The following is a 19371-nucleotide window of genomic DNA, read 5'->3' as shown; positions in this document are numbered from 1 at the left end:
TATGCACCAAATACCTCATTCGGTGGGTACTTCCTGGGACATATATTATTATTGCATTCTGAGTCGACCAAGGTATTTTCAATACCAAGACGCTGTTGCCAAAAAGCGGCGTCCTCACATTCTGCTGCGCCTTTGTCATAGCGTAGCGGTGGAAAGAATCACGAATTACTTGCTGTATATTGAGAACGCTGTCGCCACTGTGCACCATAGTGGAAAACCAATGTAGGAATGAGAGCAAGGACCAGGCCGAGACCTCCAAGCATAGAAAAGCCTCCCCGGTACCCAAGCCTCTCAGTCAGATGCGATACTGAAAGCGGCAAGAACGCCCCAGCTAAGCATCTCATTGATATGAGACCAGCCATCGCAGATGCCGAATAAATCCCACATGCATCCACAATGTACGCCGTCAAAGGGGAGGAGGCCAGCATCACAGAAGCACGAAGCCATACCATTGAGAAGACGAGCACACATAAGGGCAGCCTGTATTCAGCGCACCATCCATACAGAATCACCGCAGGGGGAAGAGTAAAGGCTCCAATGATACTGAGCGGTAGGCGGTATTCGGGCAGACCATCTCCGTTATTTTGCGCGCGGAGTTTTACGTATATTTTATCCAATAAGACTTTTGATATTATAAAACTGATGATGGTGCCAACGGCTAAAATATCTCGTTAGTCCATCCAAGACATCAACAGGGGCAACTGCAGCAAACTCACCATTTGCAATGAAAACAAGACCTGTTTCAGTCGGCGACAATCCATAAATGTTTTCCAAGATCTCCGGAAGTGTTGTGGATACAATGTAGAAATGTGAGAACATGTAAGACCCAAACAATAAGAGAGCCACCAGAACACTCGAGTTGAGTAAAACTACCGCTGGACGCATGATCGAGTGTCCCAAACTGGCCAAGTCCACTCCAGGGCGCATGCTCTTCTCGGATCCGATTTCAAGAGTCAGCCGAGCCGCCCTCCGGCGCAGGATCTGGACCTTATATGTTTCTTGGAAGGAGGTTAAGAACAAGATCTGGCAAATGCTGGCCATCACAACACTAATCCAAATGATAGCGCGCCATCCTAGAGTCTGCAAGACAGCACCGCTAATAATTGGACCCAGGGTACCGCCAATGAGGGGTGTGAACATTATCAGAGTAAGCGCAGTGCCCCTTTGCTCAGGAACGAACATGTCGCCAATAATGGCAGGGCTCAGCACGTTAGACGCTACCGAGATCCCCGTTAGAGCGCGTGAGACGATAAGCAGTTCTGTACTGGGCGATAAAGCGGCGAACAGGATAGCCACAATAAACATCGTGTTCATAGTCAGGTAGAGGCGATAGCGTCCAAATATCTCAGATAGCGGTGCGATGAAAAGGGGACCTACTGCCTCGCCTAGCTCCCATATTGTGACGAGCATAACGGTGGCAGATTTAGCCCCTTTACTACCGTTGAGATCATCAACGACATGGCCTGCTATAGGGGCTAACGAGATGCATGTGAATGTGCTGGGTATAATTAGCTTCAAGTAGGTATTTCTGCCTGGCTTTCGATACGTACACTGTGAAGCCCATGAAGGATAGCAAGGCCACGACACCCCATTTGTAGGAGCCAGGCCACTCGAGTGGATTTTCTGGGTCCCCCTTTCGGTCGAAGTCCACCGTGTCTCGTGAGTACTCGAGACTACTGCGATATTCATCTTCTGATTCGAGCAATAAAGGATTGGCCTCTTCTATGTCGGGAGAGTCGGGCATTTCGTCGGTGGTTTCTATGGGATGGAAATACGCTTGCGGTATGACGAAGGGAAATGGCGCCGAGGGGGTCCCTAATTATTCGCGTCATCTGAAGAATGATCGTCTGAGATTTATACTCCCGTTGTGGCGGGCTGAGAGCCTTCAGGTATGTATGCAAGGGATATGTGATCTGCAACAGTGCTTATATCGGCGTAGATCATATATATTTTGTTCGATTAGTATTTAGATGTAGTGAGAGCACAAAAGCTTAGCTTACAAAATATACACTAGTAACTATACGAAGTGATAGTTATCCATCTATTCAAAATATACAGCTCAGCGCTCGGTCTCCGCAACTGAATGCTCAAGATCGGGGACCTTTCTTTTCCCGATACGAAGTTTCTTCCGAAGATTCAAAGCTCTCACACGGTATGCCCGCTTTCGCCTCCGTGGGGGATAGTTGACTGGGCTCTCGCCGCCAGTAAAGATAGCCATGTCATAGAGCAAGGCACCAAACAATGCACCGGTGATGTCTGCAACCCATGGACCCCAAATCCACCATGCATGGTATTCTCGGAAGACCTGCCCACCCCATCCAGCCATGAGGGCAACAAGTCGCGGTCCGAAGTCTCTTGCGCAGTTGAAACAACTATAAAGAGACCAACAGTTAGTTTCAAACGCGCTTGGATTTGGGAAGTACCAATCGGACACATACCCTCCAGTATTATACCCAAGCGCAAGGATCACAATCGAAATGATAATCCCAATAATGAATGCCTGCATTCCCGCCCCTGGAGGCGCGTTTGTGTCATCTCCCAGAGCGAGAATAGAACCAACTAGGATTGCACTGCCCACAAACTCAGTGAAGAACGCAGTCGCAGGGCGGACGAATGGTTTAGGCAAAGTGAGGAGAGCCTGAGCGGCGACGCTTGCATTCTGAGGTACTTTGGCCAAGTTCGCGACTTCAACAATGGCGTCATGGTAGAGCGCGTATGATATACCTCCTGCGGTGATAGCACCGAGAAGTTGCGCAGCGATGTAGATTACACATCGACGCGCGGGGAATCCACGAAATACTGACAGCGAGATTGTGATGGCTGGGTTTAAATGTCCACCAGACATACCACCAGTAGTGTAGATGGCGGCCATGAATCCAAAGCCCCAGGCGACACTTTGAGCAGGGTATGACCCGGCTTGGCTAGAGGACGTGAAGTTCGATAAGGTGGCGCAAAGACCAATTGTCATTGCCATAGTTGTCTGCGAAAGATAATCATTAGCAAATCCATTGTCAGATTCTTTTTCCGGCCACATCGAGAACTCACCCCGAGCCATTCGGCCAGCGGCTCACGAAGATAGTGACGAATTTTCGACCAAGTATTGAAAAAGCCGTCTTCTTTGGGATCGTTGACCCTCTTCATTCGCCTTTCCACCGACTGCAGTTTCCGAACCTCATCCGCCTGCGCTAGATCCTGGTCGCTCTCTTTCATATCGCCTTCATCTTCCCTTCGATCCTCTGGCAAGGCGCCATGACGCATGCCAGGTCGGACAATATGAGGGAATGGCTGAGCCAAACTCCAGGTCGGTTCATCGTCGCCTTTTCCATACTGGGGATTGTACTGCTTGTACTCTTCATCTGCGTATCCTCGGTTGTTGTTTGGATTCTGGGCGCCGGAGCCCGCCAAACTATATGAGGGGATGTTGCCCATGCCATCATTCTTGCTTCCTTTTTCTTCGGTGCCTCCTGGTTGTTCGCGTTCGGGTGTTTCCACGGTATCTATTGCTATATTAGCCTTATTAACTTTTAGCGATTTCTTCGAGCCTTTATCATACCTTTCACTCCAGCATCCCGGCCAGGTTCCCTTAAGGATGCCATCGCAACAACAATGCCAAAAAATAACCACGAGTAAAATCACGTAGGACGAATTCAGCAAATAAAACTAGGGAAAGTTAGAATAATCAGTGTGGAATGTCATGATCGCTTTTTATGTAAACGATCCTCGCCAAAAGCTTGATTCCAGCCCGGAAAAGATACCAGCTCCACTATTTCGTCACCGTTCATCCTCACTTAACATGACATTTACCAGGGAAATGCATTCGATTCCGAAAGAAATGGTCTTTTATGTAGACAACGTTTGGCGGGTGTCATGCCGCATATCAAGAAGTCGGCATGCTTAAGAATTGTTGTTTCTGCGATATCCTGAATGCCAATCCAGGCTCTACGACCAGTCTCTAACCACTGCGTCACCGCAGATTTAGCCCTGTAGTTTATAAATGAGTATTCTATACTTCGAATACATCAACATCCATGGATCACAAATTTGATTCTTACAAATATTTGAGTTCCCAACCTTGGAATGTCTAAACCTTCTTATATGCCATTCCCTATACTTCAATTCTCTCTATTCTACGTTTCGATACTATAACTTTATATTTAACCATAACTAGCAGCTTACTAGTTGCATATAAATATAGAGTAATAGTAAGCTCAATGTCTAGAACATCCAGCCCTTTTGCTTCTGTCCCTGACCCGCTGGGAAACTTGGTTGCACCCGCTGAAAGCCAACTTAACATGGTCATATGAATCCCCGAGCTCCCGCTCCCTTTCAACCGTCCACCCGTCCTTCTGTGTCAGGCCGAAAAGACTATGATGATGGCCACGCACCGCCGTCAATGGGTAGTCCGTCAATGGGTAGTCTCCAGCTCCTGGGGCGGTTTATAGGCCGAGAGTTCACTGGGAGGGCTATAAAGCGGTGTCTGCCCCTGCATATTTCGGTATGCCGCCGTTTCCGCAACCTGGGATTGGAGTCCCTCCACCATAGCCTGAACAGAGAGACGTTTTCTCCGTTCGAATAGCGCCCAGATCAGCGCAGTCAGAAGCAGCACTCCTAGGGGGACTCCTACCCCAGCTCCGATCGCAACATCATTGTCCTTCTTCGCATCGCTGCTTAACGTTGTGTTTGAATTTGATGTGGAGTTCGAGCCAGTATCACTGAAAGTGTAATTGGCGAGCGCGGCCTTGTCCGTAATCAACTCTGCGTTACCGAGCGCAAAGGGAGAACCCGCGAGACAAGCGGTGTCGCCCGTTGAATTGACTGTGACCGAGTCGGCGCAATAGTAAGGTTCTTTGTCGATATAACGATAAAGTGGCAGCGCGCACCCTGAGTTGCGCCTCTCGGTAGCTGCAGTCAGGAAAATGGCTGTTAGCTTTGGGAATTTGAATTTATGAGATCTGCTTACCACCAGAGCACTTATCGTCGCATGCGCCATTTGCTGGCCAGTTTTTGTTGGTGCAGCTACCTCGACTCAGCGTATATGGTTGTGAGAGTCCATAGCAAAACCCATTGGTGAGGCAAAGCGAGTTTTTGGAGCAACATGGTGAGTCTGCATCACCCGAGAAACAGGGGACGTCGTCGATCGCAACATCTCCGCTAGGGAAGTAGCAGGTCTTGTCCGCTACGACTAGGTAGACAAATATTAAGAGGTGGAGAAGTGTACGGGGCACCATGGCGAGATAAGGGGCAAGGAATCCTTTCAATCCCATTGAAAAGGAAAAGGAGGAAGAAAAATCAATAGAGCTGCAGAAACAAATCCTTCACTTCGAAGATCCTGGCGCTAGTTACGTACTTAGGCCGGGACTTAATATGCTCGCAATAGGAAGATTTTGGACTGCGAAAACTAGGATACTATAAGTCCGAACAGCATAAAATAGGGTGTCTACAGTCTATCTTATTTCTATAACTAAAAAGGCCTAAAAAGGAGAGATAACCATGTTTATATGGAGTACATCTTTGGGACAGTGTGGGGGAAGCAAGTGGGGGACGGGAATGAGTCTGTCTGCGAGGCCAATGCGCCGACGAAAGAAAAAAAAGGAGAAGAGGGCAGATTGTTGGCATACATGCATACATGCAATGCATGCAGGGTATGCGTTTGTCTCTGTGTGCAGACTGAGCTCTCTATACAACATATCACGCCAATTCTCTACATACCTAGGTACAGTAATATTCGAAATCAGTTATACCACCTCACTCTTGCGACTTGGCTCCCGGAAAATAAACCCGGCGGCCGTGAGTCCTGATAGGATAGAGCCTGGAGGCTCAGCTTTTCAGACCGCTTTCTAAATTAGTAGGTATTTTTCATAATACCATGATTCGACAACAGAAGATGTATTTTACACGAAAGTGCTATACGCACGCTACCTAGTGCGCCCTCCCCATTCCATGGCGCGAGCCATATTCCCTCCCTATCCACCACCCGTCTGTCTTCGAAATCTCAGTATCCGAGATCCCTCTAAGCGACATAGCTCCTAAGCTTTCTACTTGGAAGCTTCATCTAATCCGTGATATGATAGAGAGCCAGTCTTTTACCACGTCTTAGATGGCCGACGAAGCTGAATGTACCAAGCTTACGGTTATCAATATTCGCAGAAACCTACGCCACTTTAGAACTATCTATGCTCCCCAAACTCGAACTGGCCGAAAACGAACCGTGACGCCGCTAATGATAAAAACTCTCTACGAACACCTTTCTGAAAAGCCAGGTCTCTATCTCGATGAGATGGCTGTCTTCCTATAGGATGAGTTTCGAACCATAATTACAACCTCCAGCATTAGAAGAGCCCTTATAGTAATAGGTTGGTCGAAAAAGGCAGCGCGGTAGCGCGCTAAAGAGCAGAACGCGGATTTGAGAGACTACTACCTATATAACCTGTCGGAGTTTTAGTCGTATCACCTAATATATGTTGATGAATCTGGTTGCGATAAGCGAGTCGGATTTAGGCGAACCGGTTGGGCACCTCTTGGTAGAGCTCCTCTGTAAGTTACTCAGTTCCATCGCGACTAGCGATATCAGATACTACCCGCGTATTCTCAAGATAGGATCGTCCTCTCGCGAGTGTTCCGCGGCTCTACGGATGCTATCGTCTTTGAGGACTTCATAGCTCAGCTACTGTAGCATTGCGGAAGATGGCCAGAACCCAAATCAGTTCTTCTGATGGACAACGTATCATTTCATCACTCAGAGCGTCTCGCACAAATGTGCGCGGATGCTGGGGTGAAATTGGTTTATCTGCCGCCCTATTCGCCTGACCTTAACCTAATTAAAGAGTTTTTCTCTGAGCTTAAAAGTTATATCAAGCGTAACTGGAGTCGTTATGAGAGAGACCCCGGCCAAGGCTTTGATACATTCCTCGAGTGGTGTATCAATGTGGTGGGTGCAAAAGAAGAGAATGCCAAAGGCCATTTTCGCCATGCGGGATTGAAAATAGAAGTGTTAGGTGGTTGAGTCTTTGAGTCCCGACAGGCGGTACAGCAAAATTCGAACATAGTTTACCCCGATAATAAATGACGTAAATAATCATTCCTTGAGAATAGGCATATATTTTAATTCCAGAACGACCAATTTGCGATAATTCACATGATTGCATTACGTAAAATTCCCATACTAACTATGAGTCTTCAAGATCTGCACGTGACATATTATAATAATTATCGATGTCCTGGGTGACTCACACGAGGTTGCTCCTATGAAACAGAAAAGCCCGCAATAGGCAACTCTCATGAGTAGCCTCCATTTCGAAATGTCTCCATCGTATGATGTTCTTGTCACTGGCTCGGCTGGTCATCTTGGTACCGCTTTGATGCTTAGCCTGCCTTCTCTGGGCTTCAAACCACTGGGTATCGATATCTTATCCTCCCCAACTACGACACTTGTGGGATCTGTTAGCGACCGAGTCTTCATTGCCTCCCTCTTCGACTCTTACCCCATAAGACACGTTCTCCATGCCGCAACACTGCATAAACCGCATGTCTGCAGTCACAGCAAGGAGCAGTTCATCTCAACCAACATTGTCGGCACTTTGATTCTCCTAGAAGAGTCTTCCAGATTTAGGGCGCAAATAGAGAGCTTTCTCTTCTTCAGTACAACCAGTACCTTTGGTATGGCACTCAGTCCCAAGCCAGGACAGCCCGCTGCTTGGATCGATGAATCTGTTGTGCCCGTCCCAAAAAATATATATGGTGTGACGAAGGTTGCGGCCGAGGATATGTGCGCACTGATGCAGAAGCAAAGCGGAATGCCCGTTTTGGTTCTCCGCACTAGTCGCTTCTTCCCCGAGGAAGACGACGATGAAGACCGTCGCGCGGCCATGGTCGATGAGAACCTCAAAGTTCTAGAGCTAGCCTACCGCAGATGCGACCTTCATGATATTGTTAGCGCATCAGTCTGCGCAATGGGAAGAGCCAAGGATATTCTATGGGGAAAATACATTATAAGCGCCCCGCCACCTTTCAACAACGACATACAAACACTCAATGCTTTGAATCGGAACCCCGCAGAGGTGCTTAGGAAGGAATTTCCCGAGTTGGATATCGTTTTCGAGGAGAAGGGGTGGAAGCATCTCGCGAGAATCGACAGAGTATATGATTCAAGCCGGGCAGTGAAGGACCTGGGATGGAATCCAAAGTACACGTTTGAAAAGACAGTGCAGAGATTGGTGCGTGGCGAGCAATGGAAGAGTGATTTGACAGCGACGGTAGGTATGAAAGGTTATCATGCCGTGAGCACCGGGGTATATACAAAGAGATGAGCCTATACAGCACCTAGGGAGACTACCAGAAGGGTGCTGTGTTCGTGAGATAGAGAGTGCATGCACTGTGAACAAGCTTAAAGGGTTTGATCGAATTGAATTTAAGATCTGGCCTCTGTGATTTGATCCTGTCATCCAGATTTGGACAAATGTATCTGATCCTAAGATATTTATTGAGTACAAGCATAATACGGACAACCGCAGTTGCCGTTCTTATTGAAAGGCGAAAAAGGCGAACAAAGATTTCTTTTCGTGCGGCGGCCACAGTGAAGACAGCGGGGCGGGTTTTGAAGTGCAGGATGTCTCATTCGAGGATTGGCAAATGCCAAGGCTGGACAGTCCCTCCCTAAGAGAAAGCATCTGGTCAACGTCGTTGAAGGGTTATACGGGTGACTTGTGCGCGGTTAGCGGACACCAAAGGCACCAAAATGCATGGGAAAGTGATGGTGGGGGAAATGTGTTAGCCTCAGAAAAGTAGCGAGATAAGCGTACCATTATACCGCACAGTGATTGGCTGGACATAGATATAGGTCTCTATAAATCATCTAAGTGAGGGTTGGCAGGGTGGTGATAAATCATAGTCAGAAAATCCCGGAGAGGTCAACTTATTAGATGGGGAAGCTTCGATTGCCCAGCTCAATTTTCCACTACACCCATCAGTAGCTGACCTTATAAAGCCCATTCTCTTAACGGCGTCCGGAATGCATTCTTCAAAGAGCTATAAATAGCTACCTAAATGTCCACTATCATTTAGCATTCTTACTAAATCAAATACTTAGTGAGAGATAATTCAATAAGATTTCTTCGTAAGAAGAATTACAGAAGCTTAGTGTTAAATGAACAATAAAAAACGAGGCCAGATATCATTAACGCTTTGACGCCCGATGTCAAATTGTTTAGACTATTAATTCTTAAGGATAGGTAAGACTTTCTTAACACTTTCAACCCACTTCCCAATATCTTCTACGAACCGCCGAGCGATGCCTATCTTAATCCCTTTCTCAATAAAGAAATGAGGATCTTGATCTCTATACACCTAGTCAAGATTAAGACCGTTTTCGAGTATCACATCGCACACTTCTCGAAATGCAGATTTAAGGGAGTCGTTCTCAACATTCGAGACCTACCACTCACCGTATTCCTTAACAGCTATATCTCTAAGACCCGGAATCTCGAGTGGGCTTAGAGTCTACGAATTGTCTACTACCTTCGGAGCCGAGACATCAAGCCTATAGGGCGCAGACTACGAGGACGAAACATTGATGTTGATAGGTGGATATGCTGATCTAGCCCTAGTGATATGACTTCCCTTATACTTGTCTCTGCCTAGTCTATCTTACTCTTCCCTATATAATTCGTCACGAACCGCTTCTAGCACATCCTTGTGACCTTCTAGAACACCGCCCCTCTCAACGTAGGTTATTAGGCGTTTAATATAATAAGATTTAAGTGGGTAGTGTTTTTTCCCCATTAGATCCACCCAGCAATAGGGGCCATGCTAACATGTCGACGAGTCGCATCGCATTAGACTATAGACGCTGCGCTAAATTGGCCTCCCGCCAGAAGTACTTCCCTCTGCGTCGAGCTGTGCGTCCCGCTCGCCGAGCATTTTTTGCGTGATAGATGACTTCCCTCTTTTCTCCCCTTTCCGGCTAGTAGATAGAGAAGAACGACGATCGTCTACGTAGTTAAAATTAATTTTCAGCGTAAGTTCTTTTCCACGGAGTAAAAGATCTGACTATATCAGAAGCTGCTTTTCGATAGGTTTCTAGGATATATCGGTATCGTCAAATCGTTTAGTCAGATTTCGCTTAGTACGATCAGTTGTTAATACAACGATAACGGTATCATCTAGTCTCACTTAGCGATAGCGAGTAGTCTTACGTCGTAAAGCCTTCTCTAACTTTTTCTCTAAGGATAGCTACCAGAAGGCGCTAGGTGCTAAAACGACATCTTCCTCCGTGTTCTTTAACACCTCCCTATTATTGACTATCACTCGCCACTCTATACGGTAACTAGTGGATGCATATTAGTGGGTCCTCGTCGTAGGCTTTCCCGTCTTCCCAGTCATATAGTCGGAGAAATTTGAGAGCGTGTGGAGAGCAATTAATCGTAGGTTCGATACTATTCTCAACTACGCTCGATAGGGAAGGGCTCCGGGTCGATATCGCTGCGTAGGGGCTGCCACAATAGCCAGGTGTTAGGGCGTAATTCGAGTTGTGTTCCTATGGTTCGTGCCTATTAGACTAAGATGCATCATCGAGACGATATTGGCTCATCTCTCACAATAATCACAATCCTTGTAAAGCCCACATTAGCTAGGTGAACTAGGTTAGGTTTGGGGCTGGTAACGAATGAGAAGCGTAGTAGAAGGCAGAATCCATGAAGATAAACAAAGCATCTTTCCCTACCAGGTTTAGCTTTCTACAATATAAGCACCCGTCTGACCTATGACTGGTGAGCGAAGACGACGGTTCCGCTGCATGCGGGAAGAATGAGAGGAAGAGGCAAAACGTGGCTGACGGAAGCTTAGCAGGCGATCTTGCCAGATCGCCAGATCTACAAAAGCAATTCTGGACGGTTCCATGTAATATTACTGTACCTACTATAACGATGACTCATTGATGACAATATAGATATTACGAAGACTGTACTGCCGGGATTATCAGGCGGTGACCAAGAGTGGCTAGCATCCTGCGGAGTTGTCTTCCGGCAATCAAGTAGTAAGAGTACGGTGGTATAGCTGATTTCGAAAACTACTGTAGGTTGAACCTTGGAAATATTCTCAATTCCTCAATTCCTCTATATTCTGCTCGTGACCCTGACCGTCTATTTAACCCTAGAGCTTACTAATAATGTATGGTTTATGCCCAGGTGATCGACATAATAATACGGCCCGGTCCTTGGAAAGCCTATATCAGCTTATATGGACATACCAGCTTTTAGCATGCCATAGTAACCCTACACTTCTTGGATGAAAGCTAAAATATATTTATGACAAATGGTGTCCCTTCAAGTTCCTATTCCCGTTTGCGACGTTTTGCTGGATCTCTGTCGTAACGCAGATGTGATTATATTGCTCCTCGACCGAAGTCACTCCGCCTCGCACATCCAATTGTAGAATGTTTTCTTGGCTTTGACTCCCTCGCGCAGGCCGTTGGTGCTTCGTAAACCTTAGTTCAATGGGGACATAGCGAAGGTTTTCTGGTTCATTCTGAGAAGAGCCTCTGAAAAGCGATGGAAACACAGAACTTAGCGGCCGGCGCATAATAGGGAGGCATGCACAAATTATCCCCGTATTGCACTCAACGAGAGTCCAGATTAAGTGAGGGGAATGAAATCCCCCACATCGAAAACCTTGTTAGCAGTTGTTCTCTGATTCCTCTCTTTTTTAGAGACTTTCAAGATACTCACAGCTCTGGTCTAAGCCAGTCGACATTTGAGATACTGCAACTGTACGGATTATACTAGTGACACAGACACTGCATGTATTCATGATTATCACACATTAGACCGTTGGTCAATGGGAAGGCAAGAGGGATGAGACGATTTGTTATCAACTTGAGACAGTAGCCGGTCCTTGCCAAGTAATCTAAGACCCGGATGGCCAATAGCTTGTTGGTTTACTAGGCGAGAACAGGGTATTCCTAAATTGAATCACAGCAGAACGAATATGGCTGGGTTCTACAGGCTACAGAGTATGCGAGCCCCACTTGGCCCTTCAGGGGATGTCCTGCCATGCATGAGAAAGCAGAATGCGAGTGCCGTTCTCGCCGCTGCTAGTGCATTGAAGGTTCCGACTTCAAACCCTGCGAGGAAGGCACCGGCTTTCCAGCCAACTGTGGACGACGTGACTGTGTTTGAGAATCACACTCTTCTTTCGCAGCAGGGGAAATTCGCCCGCATTGTGAGTGGACTCTCCTAGATCTCGAACATACTCGATGGGTCTATGTAGCTGCTAACTAGCACCTTGCCCAAAAACAGCCCTATTTGGTCAGACACAACGCCAATGAAGCGGGATTCTACAAGATCGCGACCTACGCCCAGGAATCGACATTGACAGCTAAGCAGTAGGATGACTTCAATATGCAAACGTTCTTCTGTCCATCCAATCTCGAAGCAGCACACCGGAGTCGCCGACATACACCAGTTTGGCGATTTCAATACAACGCAGACTGGGAGAATACCCGTCTTTACCCCACTAGTGGAGCATACCATGGGGTCAAGTTTAATATGATTTTTGGAGCATCTGCTGATACTACTGGGATTGCGGAGTCTGATGCCCAGCGCAGCTGCAGGATCAGATGCGTTCGGCTTGGGGGTCATTCATTGCTGATCCCCAACGCGGATTGGAAGCCCTTGGGTGGCCAATTTATAATCCTGAAGGTGATTTCGCACGGGTCTGATGGAGATGATTTGTGTTAACATTCTTCCAGCTTCGACCCTTGTTGAAATCGGTCTGGATAATCATCCCAGCGTGTCTTTCGTGGACACGAGGAACTCCGCTCAGCGGTGTGCAGCTTTGCTAGCGCAAATATGAGTCAATTCGATATTTCTACTACTGGAAAGACGGCTACATCTACGCTATATGTATACAATATGATCAGGCTGATAAAATGACGGTGAAATCATCATACAAAAGCAACGCTATGAATGCCAGTGGTTCAAACGCCAAAGTCAAGTCCCCTAGTGCTGAGAAGCTAAGAATAATACATGGAAAGTCAAGAAAACCAATCACCGGTCGAAGATAGCCTTCATATCAGCACAGGCATCGCGGTATAAGATGTCCACGCTGTTTTGGTCCCGCCACGGATTGGGCGACTTATCCCACGCATGTCGGGCTTTCTCGATTAGCATGGCACGCGGGCGTTTACCGAGGTTTTCTAAGCGGCGAACGAAGGATTGGCCTTCCTTCATCAACATATCCCACTCGCAGATAAATAAAAACACGTCGCGGGGAAGAGCTTCAGCCAGGACACGGTCAGATGCGTGGATGGGAGAGGCGTAGGGGGAGACACGATCTTCCAAATTAGGAAGATAGGCCTCATCAAAGAGGGTAGTGAAAAATGCAGGGAGGGTCTTGTCCGGCATCAGACTCATAGCACGACGGTGGTCGCGAGATTCTTCGAAGTCCAGAATCGGGTACCAAGCGAAGAGGGCAACAATGTTGAGATCGCTGACCTGGTTGAGGAGATTTTGTGTAGATTCGGCCCGACCCAGGTGTTCCTTCACTTCCGTGGATACTCTACCACGCAGTCGCAAGGGCACCGTGACAGCCAGGTTGCCGCCTGCCGAGAACCCGCTCAGCGCCACGCGGCTCACATCTAACCCCAGTTCGCCAGCATGTCTTGCCAGGTATAGTAGTGCCTCGACTCCGTCGTCTACTGCCGCGGGGAAGGGGTGTTCGGGGGCTCGTCGGTACGCGACGCTCACCATTACAGCCCCGACAGTGTCCAGCACTGTTTTCGCCCAGCGAGAATCATCCGTAGCGGCGCCAAGTGTGAAACCGCCTCCGTGGAAGTTGACGGCGACGGGGAAGCGATGGCCTAGCCTTCGTTGTTCGTGATAATTTGGCGGACAGTAAAAGTGGAGTACGACGGGATGGCAATGGTCGTCGGAAGTGACGGTACGGGTGAATAACGGTCGGGGTGGACGGGGAGGGCCGATCTCATGTATGAACATGCCGATGCGCATCAGGAACCGCCAAAAGATGGCCTGCACATAGAGCCACCAACGAGACGAGGCCATGTTGCTGCGTTGCTGCGGTGTGAAGTAACGTTCCTACTGGCCAGACATGTGCTTCGGATGGACCCGGAAGGCGACGGTGATAGGACGGGGGTAAAACCGCAAGACCAGATGAAATATTTGAGATTGAGGGAAGTACGAAGAATATGGTCAGAGGAAGGGGAATAAGAAACGAGAGACAAGAGAGACAAATCGGAGTAATGAAAATAAAGTACGTGATCACCGAAGCAATGGGTTCAAGTTCTCTCCAGGGCTCCATACCAAGAAAATCAGGGTTTCTTGGTTGCGGATGATGTCATCACACCTCCTACATCTTGATACTTCCAAGGTCTTACACCTGGGCAGAGGTTTACATTCCATATTTATTTTGATTTCACTAGATTCTTTCAATTCCACTCTATTCAACATACATTCAAGTCTAATTATCCAGGGCAATTCCTGTTTTGTTGTCGGATTCTTTACCTTCCAGGGAAGGTTTTGAACCATTGGAAATCAATCGCCCGTTCCGGCCCCCCCACCTCTGCCTTATATACAAACTCCTTCCCACCTTCTCTTTCTCTCTCCCTCATAGAACTTACACCATGTCGATCAAACGTGCCCTCTCCAAGGCCATTAGAGGACACTTGGGAGGTGAGGATGACTCCTCTGGTTCAAACATTCGCTCTGCCCTGCCATCCAAAGCTCGTACCGCCCAATCTCGGTCCGGTTCCCCCACCGCATCCCCTCGTCGCAGCATCCTCGGCAACTTCCTACGTGACAAGAGTGAGTATGTCTCTTCGTCTGAAGATGTCTCCGACGACTCCTCTACCGGTGGCTTGAGCAAAAACCAACAAAAGCGGTTGGTGCGTCAGCACCGTCGAAGCGAGCGCAGTCGTCTCAGCGAGGAGATGTTCTCCGAGAGCGACCACCGCCGCAAGGAAGAGGAGATTGCCAAAGCCGCAGCGGAGGAGACCGCAGAGATGAAAGCTCGGTATGGCGAGCTTCCCTTAATGCAGTCTGCCACTCGAACACGAGAATTGCGGACTCGGATCGATGGCATAACTCTTGACATGGAGGGGCAGCAAGTGTTTTTCAGCGCAAGACTACACGTTATCCGTCGACTGAGTGCCAAACTAGTGTTCCTGGTATTCCGCCAGCAGCTAGCTACCTTCCAGGGTGTGCTGCATGAGCGGGAGGGGGTATCGTCTATCGCCATGATCCAGTGGGTGGAGCACCTCCGGGTTGGCTCATTTGTCATGGTCCGCGGCACTATACAAAAACCTGAGGTTCCAGTTTTGGGCTGTTCGATTCATGATGTCGAGCTGGTCATTGACTCGGTTCACCTCCAGGTTCGCCGCGAGGAACCTGTCCCCTTCAGCGTCTACGAGGCAGAGATTCGGACCAACGAAGAAGAAAGGGCCGAGGGCCGCCGCAACCATATCCCTGACCGGACACGTTTGGCCAACCGGATCCTCGACCTTCGCACATCAACCTCGCAATCCATCTTCCGTATTCAAGCCGCAACATGTAATCTGTTCCGCGCTGCCCTTGACGACCGCGAATTTGTCGAAATTCATACTCCGAAGCTGCAAGGTGCCGCTACCGAGTCTGGAGCGAGTGTCTTCCAGGTCAACTATTTCGGCCGCCCTGCATTCCTCGCTCAGTCTCCTCAATTGGCGAAGCAGATGGCTATCGCTGCTGATTTCGGTCGCGTCTACGAGATTGGTGCTGTTTTCCGCGCCGAAAACTCCAATACTCACCGTCATCTTACAGAATATACTGGGTTGGATCTCGAGATGGCTATTGAGGAGCACTACCACGAGATGCTTGAGACCCTTGATGCCGTGATTAAGAATATCCTCAAGGGTCTCTACACCAAACACCGCCGTGAGGTTGAGCTCGTCAAATGCCAGTTTCCCTCTGAAGATGTCGTATGGCTGGAAAAGACACCGATTATCCGTTTTACCGACGGTATCAAGATGCTGAACGATTCGGGCTGGTTGAATGAAGACGGCGAGCAGCTACCTCTAGACGAGGACCTGGGTACCCGTGACGAGATTCGCCTGGGTGAGCTTGTCAAGGAACAATATGGCACCGATTATTATGTCCTTGACAAATTCCCTCGCAGTGCACGTCCCTTCTATACAATGCCTGACGCCGAAGACGACAAGTATACGAATTCATTTGACATGTTTATCCGTGGCCAAGAGATTGTCTCGGGTGGGCAACGTATCCACGATGCCCACATGCTCGAGGAAAACATGCGTCGTGTGGGCATCAACCCGGATGATATGGAGGAGTATCTTGAGGGCTTCCGCTGGGGTGCTCCGCCCCACGCTGGCGCCGGAGTTGGCCTGGAACGTATCGTGATGCTTATCCTTAAGCTGGGCAACATCCGGTTGACGTCAATGTTCCCTCGCGACCCCAAGAGTTTGCCAGCAAAGCCTGTTTCCGAACAGCTCCGGCACCCAGAATCATCGACCATTGAACCGCCGTGGCACCGTGAGCACAAGGCTCGGGCAGCTTCGGACCCCAGTGAGCTGCAGCCTCTTGAACATCTGGTCGCTAACTATGGCGATGCCACATCAACCTCCTGGTTTGACGACCGCTTCAAGATCTGGCGTGACATGGCCACTGGTGCAGCAGTCGCCTACGTGCCTAGCTCCTCCAACTTTGCAATCATTCCCGGTAACCCGGCCTGTGACCCCAAGCAGTACGCACGCACAATTACGCTCTTCTTGCAGTGGCTACGCCGCGAAACCAAGTTCAAGCCCGTGTGGATCCTCTGCTCGCCTGAGGTTGAGACCATCCTTGGCGAGCGACTAGGCTGGCGCAGTTTGTCCTGTATCGCCGAAGAACGCGTCGACCCGTCGCGCAACCAAGCCGCTTCCGACGGCGAGATTGCACGTAAGCTGCGCCGCGCCGAAAGTGAGGGCATTAAGCTGGTCTCTATGAACCAAGGCGAAATGGTACCGGACGATATCCGCAAGAAGATTGACGAGCGTATCAGCGACTGGCTGTCTAACCGCAAGGGCACGCAAGTGCACCTCTCCCAGATCCGCCCATGGTGTGATTCCAAGCACCGTTGGTACTTCTATGCTCTGGACAAGAACGGCGTCGTCTGTGCATTTGTCGCTTTGGCTATGCTGTCTCCTTCCCACGGTATGCAAGTCAAATACAGTTTTGATTTCCCCGGCGCACCCAACGGTGTTATCGAATACATTGTCACGCATGCAATCCAGACCGCCGCCAAGAGCGGCGTCAAGGGCCTCACATTTGGCGCTGGCGCCACTTCCCAGCTCACCGCTGGCCACAACATGCACGGAACCAAGGTCAAGATGCTGGAGCACACCTACGAAGCCCTTGCTAAACAGTTCCATCTTGTACGCAAGAGTGAATTCCGTGCTAAGCTCGGCGCCACCGAGGACCCGCTGTACATCTCCTACCCGACCCATGGCCTGGGCTCCAAGGGTATCCGCGCGGTCCTGAACTTCTTTGAAGATTAAGATTATGATTATGCTACATCATCTGTATTAATGGCTGAGCCATTTACGGAGCTATGATTTAACGGGAGATTTGTGTGATATTGTCATTTGATCTAGATGGCAAGGTGTGGGCTTATCTTGAATAGACTGGCATACATGCCAATCAGATTCCGGGAGACGCATAGAGGGAGGAAAGAGAAGAGGGGGTCGGTTGACCCTAACGTTGGTTGCGGCGTTAGCCTTTGGTATTCCTTTTTGCTTTTGACTCTTATCCCCGTTGCCTCTGTTCACTGCCCATGCCTTTGCTTTTGTTAAGAATTTCCCATCGCCATCGTTCATCCTGTACCCAGCACACCCCCTATGTACTCGATATTGCGGCTTCGGCATTTAATCGTTCTTGTTGTCCTATCTGGATTTTGCTTTTTTTTTTTTTTTTTAATTTCTGTCGTTCGACCCTTTCCGCGCCTATAGTTCAAAGCTGGCTACACAACCTTGAACTTGTAACTAATGATTATGTACATATCCATGTTATAGAACTTCTGTATGAGCCATATAGTTAAATGAACCCAACTGTCCACTCTTCGTGACTGTTGCCATTCCCTCGTTATTGGACTTCGATTTCAATGTCTTCTTTGTTTAGCTCATACTTAGTTCAATCGTACATTTCCAACAAAACCCCCCCGCACCAACCTCATTTCTTCTTCATCTCCTCCAAAACACTCTGTCTCCGAGCATCATCCACAGCTCTTCCAACCTCCTTCACAGCCCACCTACCAATCACCAGCGCAAGAACAGCAACAAGTACAATCCATCCAGCAGTCGGCACCAACGAGCGCGGGAAAACATTAAACAAGAATGGATCAAGAATCAAGTCCACGGCCACGGGTGGGACATTCCGCATCAATGCTTGATCGGTACTGAAGTAATCTGCTGCGGCGTGCACATGCAGAAACAGGACCGAATCACTGGTCGGTGCGGGGTCGAGCGGATCTTTGCTACTGCGTGGATTACCCCGGCGCGGGATAGAATTTGCTTGGAGTTTTGGGTCTAGTGTTGCGAGTCGGGCTGATGTGTACATGCTCAGGGAAGACAGGAGGTTTTTGTCTTCTATTGTTTTAGAGAGCGTGTACGTGTTCAGGGTGAATGTTGTTGGTTGCTAGGGATTTGTTAGTTATATTATGCCTGGCAACTGATATAACACATCTTATAAAGAAATAGAGATAGAAGGGGGAGGGGATTGGAGAGGAATTGGTGGGTGGTCTTACTGTGGCTAGCCAGCACACTCGTACTTCATACCGCTGGCCCGGGTTCAGGTTTTCAAGGAAGAACCACGAGTCAGTGCCGTCGGGGGCCTCGGTCGTTGGAAACGAGGCATTGAGACGAGTGCGCACGACGGGCCTCTGTGGTGAAAGACGCTCCAGACCTAGATCGTCGAGGTCTGGCTCCTCGGAAGGAACGGTTGCTGGTGCTGGTGCTAGGAAGATGGTTTTTTCCACGTTTGCTTGCGCCACTGCTGTGAAAAGCGGGAGCATGAGTCCCAGAGTGGGAATAAGCTTGATATGCATGATGAAAGACTTGGTGTACTGCTGTGCAATATAGGGGGGACTTTTTTTAGGTGGACGAGATGATGTTTTAGTGATGTCTTATTCTCGGCTCATGACGAGACTAGAGCAGATTTTCACGATGATAGTACTGGATGTAAATTAGCATTCAAATGTTGAAAATGCAATACTGGAAGTATATACAGTACCGAGATGTGTGTCTTACATGGAGTACTTTGACTATAATATGGCCGAATGGTGGTTCGAGGTGGTTCCCCCCGAGTGGATCCGACCTGACCGAGTATTGAGATAGCT

At 48.7% G+C, this 19371-nt stretch overlaps 9 protein-coding genes across 9 annotated transcripts; 4 read left to right on the top strand and 5 right to left on the bottom strand.

The window, feature by feature from the left end:
- Positions 1-158: 158 nt before the first annotated feature.
- On the bottom strand, positions 159-1744 carry N7489_010013 (uncharacterized protein; the record flags this gene model as incomplete). The annotated part of the gene is made up of 3 exons (XM_056715762.1): positions 159-658; positions 717-1498; positions 1551-1744. 3 exons carry the CDS (start codon positions 1742-1744, stop codon positions 159-161), a joined length of 1476 nt encoding a protein of 491 aa, XP_056563384.1.
- A 315-nt stretch (positions 1745-2059) lies between these two features.
- N7489_010012 (MIP/aquaporin family protein) lies at positions 2060-3596 on the bottom strand (the record flags this gene model as incomplete). Its single annotated transcript, XM_056715761.1, has 4 exons — positions 2060-2372; positions 2439-2980; positions 3046-3497; positions 3554-3596. The coding sequence occupies 4 exons, from the start codon at positions 3594-3596 to the stop codon at positions 2060-2062; spliced, it is 1350 nt and encodes a 449-aa protein (XP_056563383.1).
- An 809-nt stretch (positions 3597-4405) lies between these two features.
- On the bottom strand, positions 4406-5228 carry N7489_010011 (uncharacterized protein; the record flags this gene model as incomplete). Its single annotated transcript, XM_056715760.1, has 2 exons — positions 4406-4902; positions 4961-5228. 2 exons carry the CDS (start codon positions 5226-5228, stop codon positions 4406-4408), a joined length of 765 nt encoding a protein of 254 aa, XP_056563382.1.
- Positions 5229-7298: 2070 nt separating this feature from the next.
- On the top strand, positions 7299-8306 carry N7489_010010 (NAD-dependent epimerase/dehydratase family protein; the record flags this gene model as incomplete). Its single annotated transcript, XM_056715759.1, has 1 exon — positions 7299-8306. One exon carries the CDS (start codon positions 7299-7301, stop codon positions 8304-8306), a length of 1008 nt encoding a protein of 335 aa, XP_056563381.1.
- A 3631-nt stretch (positions 8307-11937) lies between these two features.
- N7489_010009 (uncharacterized protein) lies at positions 11938-12380 on the top strand (the record flags this gene model as incomplete). The annotated part of the gene is made up of 2 exons (XM_056715758.1): positions 11938-12213; positions 12273-12380. Coding segments are annotated over 2 exons (384 nt in total), but the record flags the coding sequence as incomplete, so codon positions are not given.
- Positions 12381-12392: 12 nt separating this feature from the next.
- N7489_010008 (uncharacterized protein) lies at positions 12393-12835 on the top strand (the record flags this gene model as incomplete). The annotated part of the gene is made up of 2 exons (XM_056715757.1): positions 12393-12692; positions 12743-12835. The coding sequence occupies 2 exons, from the start codon at positions 12393-12395 to the stop codon at positions 12833-12835; spliced, it is 393 nt and encodes a 130-aa protein (XP_056563379.1).
- Positions 12836-13040: 205 nt separating this feature from the next.
- On the bottom strand, positions 13041-14054 carry N7489_010007 (uncharacterized protein; the record flags this gene model as incomplete). The annotated part of the gene is made up of 1 exon (XM_056715756.1): positions 13041-14054. The coding sequence occupies one exon, from the start codon at positions 14052-14054 to the stop codon at positions 13041-13043; it is 1014 nt and encodes a 337-aa protein (XP_056563378.1).
- Positions 14055-14632: 578 nt separating this feature from the next.
- On the top strand, positions 14633-17536 carry erdS (aspartyl-tRNA synthetase, cytoplasmic; the record flags this gene model as incomplete). The annotated part of the gene is made up of 1 exon (XM_056715755.1): positions 14633-17536. One exon carries the CDS (start codon positions 14633-14635, stop codon positions 17534-17536), a length of 2904 nt encoding a protein of 967 aa, XP_056563377.1.
- Positions 17537-18206: 670 nt separating this feature from the next.
- Positions 18207-19080, bottom strand: N7489_010005 (uncharacterized protein; the record flags this gene model as incomplete). The annotated part of the gene is made up of 2 exons (XM_056715754.1): positions 18207-18671; positions 18781-19080. The coding sequence occupies 2 exons, from the start codon at positions 19078-19080 to the stop codon at positions 18207-18209; spliced, it is 765 nt and encodes a 254-aa protein (XP_056563376.1).
- Between the last annotated feature and the right edge of the window lie 291 nt (positions 19081-19371).

The sequence above is a fragment of the Penicillium chrysogenum genome (genome assembly GCF_028827035.1).
Source record: "Penicillium chrysogenum strain IBT 35668 chromosome Unknown utg000005l_segment0_segment0, whole genome shotgun sequence".
Classification (NCBI taxonomy): domain Eukaryota; kingdom Fungi; phylum Ascomycota; class Eurotiomycetes; order Eurotiales; family Aspergillaceae; genus Penicillium; species Penicillium chrysogenum.
Note: the sequence above shows the minus strand (reverse complement) of the source record. Positions and strands in the feature narration are given on the sequence as shown.